General features: G+C 32.2%; 1 protein-coding gene across 1 annotated transcript; it reads left to right on the forward strand.

Annotated features, from left to right (window-relative positions):
- Nucleotides 1-10,073: 10,073 nt before the first annotated feature.
- Nucleotides 10,074-10,403, forward strand: LOC107897877 (uncharacterized protein At4g14450, chloroplastic). Its single transcript, XM_016823461.2, has one exon. It carries the CDS (start codon nt 10,074-10,076, stop codon nt 10,401-10,403), a length of 330 nt encoding a protein of 109 aa, XP_016678950.1.
- Nucleotides 10,404-10,946: the final 543 nt, after the last annotated feature.

Raw genomic sequence — 10,946 nt, forward strand, 5'->3', positions numbered from 1 at the left:
ACGCCTGTGTCTTAGCCCATGTCTAAAAACCTTGACATTCTATTTTGGACGTTAACATCCAATAAGGGGCACATGGTCAAGGCACATGCCTGTGCTAGAGGCCGTGTCCTCCACACGACTAAGACACACGGCCGTGTCTCTGCCTGTGTGTTTACTACAATGCATACTGACTTGTAAAATTAACGTGCAGGGGGCACATGGCTGAACTACACGCCCATAGGCTTGACCATGTGTCACACATGGCCTAGACACACGCCTGTATGTCTACCCGTATGGACAATATAAGGCTATCTTCCAAGCCTTTGCCACCCTGAAACATAATCTAACATCAACCAACATATCAAAGTTTAACTTAATATGATTTCTCAACCAAATAGCCATAGTTAAGACCTATATACATTACATATATTCAACCATGGCAACAGTTCCACATTCATGAAAGACTAGCTTGCATTCACATAATAACTTTCAATATTAGCCATTTTTCATGGTCTTATACAAAATGAATCAAAAGCTAAAGCAAGCCAACACATTTGGTCAATTAACAATGACACAAACTCAAAAGTTAGGGTCCTATACATGCCATATTCAAAATAATAAAACCAACTGTACCAAGTGCTTCCGTTGATAATGTGATCAATGCCTCTGACGTCCGATGATCCCGGAGCTAATTAGGCAGAACTATAAGAAAATGGAAAGGAGATGGAGTAAGTATAAAGCTTAGTAAGTTGCATGCAAATAAACATAACAACAACTTTACCATTCATCATCATGCTCATAATAAAAAAGTAAACATAAACACAACTTACTCATCACTATCCAATATAATTCACATAGCATATATTGAGCTCACATCTCATACATTCCAAATAGGCACCTGTACCACTCACAACATGGTTATACTTTTCTCGTTTAACTTAAACTATAACTCTCACCGTTGAACCATTTGGAATACTATCGGATATTCACTAAGCCTCAAACATAGGGTATAATGTCGATGCCATGTCCCAGGCATGGTCTTACACTAGCTCATCCATCAAGTCGAAGCCATGTCCCAGGCATGGTCTTACATTGACTATTGAAATCAAGGCCGATGCCATGTCGCAGACATGGTCTTTCATTAGCTCTCATATATCTGTGTCGATGCCATGTCCTAGACATGGTCTTAGACTGACACCTCTATACGTGCCGATGCCATGTCCCAGACATGGTCTTATGCCATGTCCTAGACATGGTCTTATGCCATATCCTAGACATGGTCTTACACTGACACATCTTGTAGTCGATGCATGTCTCAGACATGTCTTACACTAACTTACATCTTGAGGCCGATGCATGTCCCAAACATGTATTACACTAGCACACAAATAACCCGAATGTCATGGCGTGAATATCCGATTTATTCCCTAAGGTTCAAACGGTAGTTCTATTATCTCAATATTCATCATATATAATCATTTTCACAAACAAGCAATTTATGCTATATCAATTCAAACACATATAATAACAATGTAGTTGTATTATTTACATACAACTTACCTCGGATTACAAAATGTAGACGACTAGTTTGGCTTAGTCCACTTGTTTTGCTTTTCCTCGGTCTAGGCCCGAATCTTGTAATTCTTGATCTATAATGATAAAATTCACAAATTTAATCATTTTATTGATTTAGGTACTCAACAATTAAAAATCTAAGGGCAAAATGGTCATTTTGCCCTTAGACTTTTACAAGATGACCATTTTACCCCTAGCCTAAAAAATCTATTTTTACCACATTTCCTCTTTAATCAAGCCTAGCCGAATACTTTTTATACTAGGAGTAGCCCACAATTCTCATTATTTCACACATATATCATCTAATTTTCAACTTATACAAAATTGTCCCTAGTTAGGGTTTCTATGAAAACTACTTCACAAAAGTTGTTTATTACACACCCATAACTCATATTCTTCCATAAAATTTTAGAAATCACCATGAACACTCTTATGGTAAAACCTTATACTTTCAACCATTTTTCAAAATAGTCCCCTTATTAGAAAGCTCATGTTACAAGGCGTCTAAAAATACAAAAATTATCAAGAAAAGTCATCAAAACCACTTATTTGTAGGGAGATTAAGAGGCTGAAAGCTTCCAAAACCCTCTTATAGTTGATATTTTTGGTCAAGAAGAAAGGATGAATTAAAAAGATAAGGGCTAGGCTTTAGGGTATTATTTTATCACACATTAGGTCATCAAATACCTAACACTTTGACTATTTTATTTTCTTTGTTTTATGGCCGGCCAAGCCTTTCTAAAGGGTCTAATTTCCCTTTAAAGACCCCTAAATTAAGTTTCATGGCAATTTAACACCCTTAGCTATAAAATCAAGACTTTTGCACTATATGCGATTTAGTCATTTTTCATAATTAAGTATGAAATTGCTAAAATTACTTTACCAAATTTTTCATACACTAATATAAACATGCTATAACTCTAAAATAATAATAAAATAATTTCTTCAATTTTGGATTGGTGGTCTCGAAACCACCATTCTGACTGAGCCCAAAATCGGGCTATTACATGATCGGCCCATCCACCCTACACACTACAAATGTAGAACTAAGCTACTCGAATTAAAATATGCAGCCGAGCTGAAATATGTATAAAGTCATGCGATAATCCACGATACAGAAATATTGTAGTTGAACTACAAAATCAGTCTTCCGTCTCTTCACAACCAATATTCTAGTTTTTATGCAAATGCATGAATGCACACCACTCGTTAACAGACTCACCGAACAGAGGTATATTTTTGGTTGAATACATCCAGAATCAGATATACTTGTATTCATTTACTAAGTAATATCTCAAATCCATTTATCACATCACATTAACGCATAAACAAACAATTAGATTTAATTCTATAATTGCAAATACACATACGGGTCTAAGCTAAAATAGAGTCCCAAACACATTTACAGAGGCCTTAATGAATGTTGGATTACATAGAGACTAAAACGAGTTAGTTTACGACATAGAACAAAAATCTGTGAAACAGAGCCACACGACCGTGTGCTCAGCCATGTGGGAGAGTCTAAGTCGTGTGAAGGAGGGACACGCCCGTGTGAAAGAGGCACATGGCCGTGTGGTGGAGACACATGCCCGTGCGATAAAGTTACATGGTCTTGTGAGTAGCCCGTGTAACTCATTAAGCAAATATTCTAAAATTAGCAAAATTAAAAAGTAGAGTAGATACAACCGTGTGTCAAAGGCACACGTCCGTGTGAAAAATGATAAAATCCCTAATTTTGCAGCTTCACACGACCTTATGGACAGCTCGTGTATGACACATGCCCGTGTGGTGACAAAACCACACCTAAACAGGCTGAAAATCGTGAATTTTGCGATAGCAAACAATCCCTAATCACTAATAGTTCAGAAACACACCTGATTGACATTCCTTAAAGCACTAAAAATCGATCAACATATCTCAAATCAACTAATCTGAAACACTCGATTTACAAAAGTACTTAACATATAAGAAAATTGATCCAACCAAGAACCAAATATCAAAAAACTAACACCCATATTATCCAAATCATCACTTGACAACGCAAAGAACACTTATGGCCAACAACCAACAATGATGATGATAAACCGAGAAATAATTTGAAGAACGAAAAGACAATGGCTAAAATCAACCCAAAAATCAAAAGTGAAAAAGAAAGAGAAAACAAAAAGAAAATTTGACGTGCAAGAAAGGGAGAAAAGAATAGAGTAACGTGGGTCAAAATTTTTGGGGATTTCCTTTTTTTTCCTCTTTAAATAAAAATAAAATAAAATAAATAATATTAAATTAATACAAAAAGAAACAAAGTTAAAACATAATTTCCTCTTTTCTCACATTGGGATTCAAACACAAGACAAGGCAAACTAGCAACACATTCTACCATCAAACCAACAGGCTTATTCTGACACTAAAACGCTAAAATAAACTCAACTACTCAACCTACCACTTGACCCTAACTACAATCCTTAAAACTTCTAACCCCAAATTTTAGGGTGTTATAATTAATATGTCTTCATAGGGTTCAAATATCTAACTCTTAGCTTCGAAACACGCCTTGAATAACTCAATTTTGAGTTTGAGTTCAAGAGCTCAAGTTATGATCGTTTTAGTGAAGACTATGAAAATTAAGAGTTTCAGGCTTTTAATTTGAGTTTAAATCATATTGGATTCAGTTTTTAAGCATAAGTTTTATTATATATGAGTTCAATATTGTATTTACCAATTTTATTATTTATTTATTCCAAATTTTGGATAATTTTTAACTATTTTAAAATTATTTTGGAGTTTTATACCAACAAGAAATGTAACATTCCTAACCCGTCTCTCTCGTTGGATTAGGGTTATGGAGCATTACTGTAAAAATTAGAACATTTATTATAAAAACATAAACAATTTTACATCTTAATAACATTAATTAACAACTTACTATAATCCTGGTAAACTTACACATTCAGGAATTAAAAGAGCCTTCGGGGCCCTGAAAATAACTTAGGAACAATTAAAGATCAATTTGAAGAAAAAACAAAAAAAATTTGGAGAAACATGAAAAATTGGAAAATGGGGGTCACACGGCTATGTGACATAGCCCAGACCATGTGGACATTCGAAGTAGGGACACATGACCATGTCCCAGCCCGCGTGTCTACCCGTGTGAGTATTCGAAATAAGGCTACATGGCCATGTCACGAGCCATGTGTGAAATTGTGTGTGTATTCGATGTTGGGTTATATGATCGTGTTGCAGGTCGTGTGCCAGACCATGCCACAAACAATTTTGACACACTGCCATTGAAACCTTTACCTAAAACAATAATGACAGAAGACCATATGTGGTGACCGTGTGTAGCACACGATCGTGTGACAGCTCGTATGCTCAATTTTATCCCCTAAAATAAGCCATCATAAGACCAATTCTTGCATATCAAGACACACCATTTACTCATACATTCTTATGATCAAAACACTATCCAAGCACACTCAAAACATACCAAATCAATCTACCTGTAAGTTCTAACTAATATGTCATTCAAAGGCACCACAATTCACACCAATTTATTTCATTCAAACTCACATTATACCCTAAATATACATCACCATATCCACACATCATTTAACCATTTCAATGACATAAGAATAAGTCACTAGCCATATATTTACAATACACTTTAAAGGGATCAAAAGACACAAACTTGCCAAAGCATTATTAGACCAAACAAACATGTACACAAACACAACTATCTCAAGTTGACCAAATGGCATATTCAAAACACCTATTACATATAAGCCCTATACATGCCATTTATAACCATAGCCAAAATACCAAAACTACCAAAGTGGTCGACGGATAGGGTCATACGGCTTCGAAAAGATTCCAACCAATCAAGCTTCTGATGATTTACAAAATAGAGGAAAAACAACTACGTAAGCAACTTATGCTTAGTAAGCTCGTATAAGAAAAAAAAATCAAACCTACTAAATACAAACGACAAATCATTCAATCATGCTCATTAAGTCATTTAGACATTATGTTTCCTATTCATCACAATCCATATAATTAGTAAATAATATTAAAATATAACATCTATGAAATATAGTATATATTATGAAATGAATTCCATATATCTATCCTTCATTATATGATAGATTCTCTTCCTTTTCATTTAATTTACACATATCCATCTTTCCATTTCTTATGATCATTAGCAACAATAAGTTTTTATACATGCCTTTCCATTAACCTTTACTTACCCGTTAAACCATTTAGAATGACATCGGATACTCGGGAATGCTTACACAAAGTGTGTCTTTTCATGTAATCGTAACCTTTTCAATAGTGCTACATAAGCTGTGAAATGGGCTTGCTTACATGAGCTGTGGGTCGGGATGTTAGCTATACGATGCTGTTCACACGAGCTGTTGAGAATCCGCAACAAATGCAGGACCTCAGCCATCGGCAGGACATCTAGGACCAGTACCCAAAACCATATAATCCCTAATGACATGTCATTTGTATCCTAAGCATTTTGAAGGTTCAAACAAGACTATTAAATATTCAAGTATCCAAAACACTGTAAAATTACCGAATTAAGTTATATCTAATATAACATTAACTAATATTCAATCCAAAAAATAGTTATTAAGTTATTAACTCATACGAACTTACCTCAATCACCACAATTGTTACAACAAAGTCAAAAACTAATTTGAGACTTTTGCTTTCCTCCGATTCAAGTCAGGTTGATTCTTTTCTTGATCTAAATACTAATTTCATTCAATTAAATAATCCTAATAGCTAAATTATTAATTCTTGCTTATAACCCACTTAAATGTGAATTTATGAAATTACCCCTAGCATTTTAACTTTTGTGCAGTTTAGTCCCTAAACCCGAAACTTACAAATTCACCATTTTTAACTAAAAAACATGCTAGCCAATTTTCATTAGGTTTACAAACAGCCCAAATTTCCACCATTTCACAATATTATCAATGAATTTTACTAATTTCTAAAACAAGTCCTTAAACACAAAATCATCAAAAATCACTTAACAATCAAGCTTAATAATCTATCAGTTAAATTTAAAACACATTCCAACTCAATCATGGAAAGTCCCTAAACTTTTAGCAATTTTACAAATTGACCCCTAGGCTAGCTAGATTAAGCTAAAACGAGTTCAAAAACATAAAAATCACTAAAAACGGGGTTTAGCTCAAACGCATACCATGTATTAAAGAATTGACTTGGCTGAACCTAGCTCCTCCTCTTTTTGTTATGGTGTTTTGGTTTTGGAAGAAAAATAAAGGTTGGCGATGATGGTTTTATTTTTCTTTCTTTTGTTTTAAAGTTATCATTTACTTAATTACCTAATTAACCTTTTAACAACATTAAAATTACAACAAAATCAAATCCAAAAACATCCACTAATTAAAAATATGGTATTATTGCTAACTAAATCTTTTAGTTTATGTTTTCATGATCATTTTCCCCTTTTTCTAATAGAAACTAACTTTTGTACATTTTACGATTTAGCCCTTTTTTCTAAATTAACCATTTAGTCATTAAAATTTCTTAACGAAAATTTAATACAACCTTAATATAACCCTATAAACACAAAATAAATAATAAAATATTGACTCACTTTTCAAATTCGTGGTCCTGAAACCACTGTTTTGGACACCATTGAAAACGGGCTGTTTCAAGAAAGTTTAGTTTAAAACTAGTTATTTAGATTAGCTAGAGTTTCAGTATACTTGAGAGTTTTATTGAGATACACTTAGCTAGTTTATACAAAGGCCTCTTCATTGTACACAAGTCAATAATTCATTCAGCAATTTCTCTCTTTGAGTTTGTCCAAGTCGCAGATTTAGCTTAGAGCCCTAGACGAATGAAGGGAAAACATGGAATTTGACACAACCCAAAACACAAACAAAACCAAGTTAGATCTTAAAATTAAAAAAAATTGAAATTAAAATAAATAATTAATATAGAAAAAAATAACAACTAAATAAATTAAAGATTAGAAACAATGAAACAAGAACAAAACATAATACTAAAGAAATGAAACAAGATAGATGGAAAAGATGGAAAGTGACGTGTAGAAGTCCTAACGATCTTTAGAAACCAAATGGATCCACAACCCCATTTAAACGGCTCTAATTTCCCATCCAAGAAAGAAAAATTGGTAAGAAAAAACTTGAAGATGATTCCCACAATCTAAAAAGATTGTTAAAACTCTTCTAAAGAAACACAAGAGAAATTCTTGAAAAGAAAGACTCAAAGAGAATTTTATTAACTCAAAGAGAGAAGTTGTTGAATTAATTATTGAATTATGTACAATGAAGAGGCCTTTATATAGGCTAGTTAAGTACATCTAAATAAAGCTCTCAAGTATACTGAAACTTTAGTTAATCTAAATAACAAGTAGTTCTAAATTAAACTTTCTTGGTGACAAACTCCTAAATAATTTTAAAATACTTAAAAATTATCCAAAATTTGGAATAAATATATAATAAAATGATAAGACTTAATAAATACAATATTGGGTTCAAATATATGAAAATTAAGCCTAAAAATAGGACACAAGATGATTTAAACTCTAATTAAAAGCCTGAAACTCATAATTTATGTAATAATCCTGTCCAAAAATTCTGCTCGCACAGTCTTCACTAAAGCAATAAAAACTTGAATTTTCGAACTCAAAATCGAGTGGTTCAAGGTGCGTTTCGAAGCTAAGAGCTAGATCTCTAAACATTATGAAAACATGTATACAAAGACATAATTTAGAAATTGTATTTGTAAATTTGATTTGTATTTTTTGAAACCCTATTTTTTGAAACCCTTATTGTATTATAAATTGAGCTTGGTTTCGGTACTTAGTTTAAAAATGATTATGAAGTGTATTTTTTAGTGAAAATGGGTTTGATATTGTTTTATAAGGTTATGAGATTTGTTGAATGGTAAGAAATTATTTGGATATATTTTAAAGAACTTTTTAATTAATTTTTAGCTTGTTTGTGCTTTTATTCGACTCCTAAATAACTTTAAAGTACTTTCAAAGCCCTCAAATAGTTTTAAATTTAGTTTTATGGTATAAAAATGTTTGAAGTTTAAAATGTCAAATACCTTCGAGATTTTGTTACGTTTATGCTCTTGTAACATTTCCCACTCATACTATATACTGGGGTAGGTGCGGGATGTTATAAAAACTTTAAGCGTTCAATTTCAAATTTTACCTTATAAAAATTATGTGTGAACTAATTAATTGAGTTTAATTAGTTAGTTTGAGTTGAGTTGATTTATTGATTCTAATTGAAATTATTAGTATAGTTAATTAATTATAACTTTTTTAAAAATTATAATACCATATATATTAATTCAAATCTTATTTTTAAAAAAACTAGGGATAATATCATATTTGGTACGTGTACTTTTATAAAATGTTCACTGTGATACTTGTACTTTAAAAATATTTAATATGGTACTTGAGCTATCAATATATGTTTTATTATTGTACTTGTTCTTTTATAAAATGTCCAATATTTAGTTTATTATGATACCTTTGAAAATATCCAATGTGCTACTTGAATTATCAATATATATTTTATTATGGTACCTGGTGTTAACATCGTTAGTGAATTGCTAAATCAATCAATGAAAATTTAACACCTAATTTTTTTTTCCAAATCATCAAGTCCATAAAGATAATATGACATTACGTGAAAAACTAAATAAAAGTTGAATTAAAAAAAACTAAATATATAGTTAATAAAAAGAATAAATATTAAGCTTACATGAAAATATAAAAAATATTATTTAAAAACAAACTAAAAATAGTATTTGAAATGAAAGTTTTTTTTTTCCGGAAAAGATGATCTAAGTGGGGAAATGATGTGTTGCTTATATAAGTTCAGTATTTATTTTTTTATTTACTATATGTTTATTTATTTGCTTTTAATTTAATTTAATTAATTTTTTGTTTTATTTTATTTTTTTCATAATGTTATATGATTCATGCAAACTTAATAATTTAAAAAAAAAATTCTACATGACAATTTTTTTAGCTAATAATAATTCACTAACATTTTTAACACTAAATACCAAATTCTAACACTTTATAAAATATAAATAACAAATGTCACATTATAAAAAACTATAATCAGTGGAAACTAGAAAGGGAATGTTAAAGAAAAATCAAACCAATAAAGCAATATTCGGTCAAAAAAAGGAAAAGAAAAACCAACAAATTTCCCAAAGCTCAAAAAAAAAAAAAAAAAGAGGAAGGTCAAGGTAAAAAAATGGAACAAATCTGGTGTGGCTGTAAAAAGCCAAGCTCATATGTTAACTGACAGCTAAGCTAAGCCAACCTTTTCACGTGCGCTAGACAACGGTTCCCCTCCTCCCTTTATAAACTCCCTACTCGCAACAGAAACTCTCCATCTTTTTTGCTCTTAGAAAACAAAAAAAACTAATTTTCTCACTCACATATTAAATAAATCACCAAAACCGTCAGATTTCACCTCTCATTCATGTCGACTACATCGAGGAAAACCTCCTTCATCAACGGCGGTAATCAGCGGCAGCTCAGTCGACTTCAACGGCGTGCACCGGCTTCCTTACAGATTAGTCCAGTTTCTAGCTGGAACGTTGCGATCCCTCTCTTATCACCTCTAGTTCCTTCGCCTCCCTCGATCGATCGAAGGATAGCTGAGAGACGGGAAGATCCATCGCGTCAAGAGCAGCTGCGACACAGCCAGACTAAGGAGCCTGAAAAGCTTGATCCTAAAATGTGGAAGCATACAGCGGCTCCGTTTTGTTATGAGCCGGCGTCGTTAGTTCCGCCGTTTGTGCCGGTTTAGATGTAAAAGAAAAAAGAGTAGTTAGATCTAACGGGGTGCGTTGAGCGTATTTCTGTTCAACGTATACGTCACTAATTTTCTGTGAAATTACAACAATGTCCATCAATATGTTCATAATTTATTAGTACGTTTAACAATAAAACTGATTTGGGATACAGATTTTACATTTCCCCTTAATTTCATCAATTTCTTTTCCTGTTTGGGGAGTGAGAATAAGAGAAACCAAAAGTTAACCAACGAAATTAACAAGGAATTCGTTTGAAAGAAAAAAAAAAAACAGAGAATAAATATTGTCGTCGTTTGGGTGCCGATTTGATTTGGGTTTATTATTACGATCTGATCCGAATGATCATCTCGGGAAAAGAAAAGGCGCCACATATAATAATTAGTATATGGTTGTGTTTGTGGAATGCCGAATCAATTTGTTGTTTGTATTATATTTATGTTGGATTGTTTATTCAATAAGGATATGGTTGTGAATTAAAGAAATATTTTCAAAACACAAGATTCATATATTATTTTAATCAATTAAAGAAATGCAAG

This window comes from Gossypium hirsutum, chromosome A10 (genome assembly GCF_007990345.1).
Source record: "Gossypium hirsutum isolate 1008001.06 chromosome A10, Gossypium_hirsutum_v2.1, whole genome shotgun sequence".
NCBI lineage: Eukaryota > Viridiplantae > Streptophyta > Magnoliopsida > Malvales > Malvaceae > Gossypium > Gossypium hirsutum.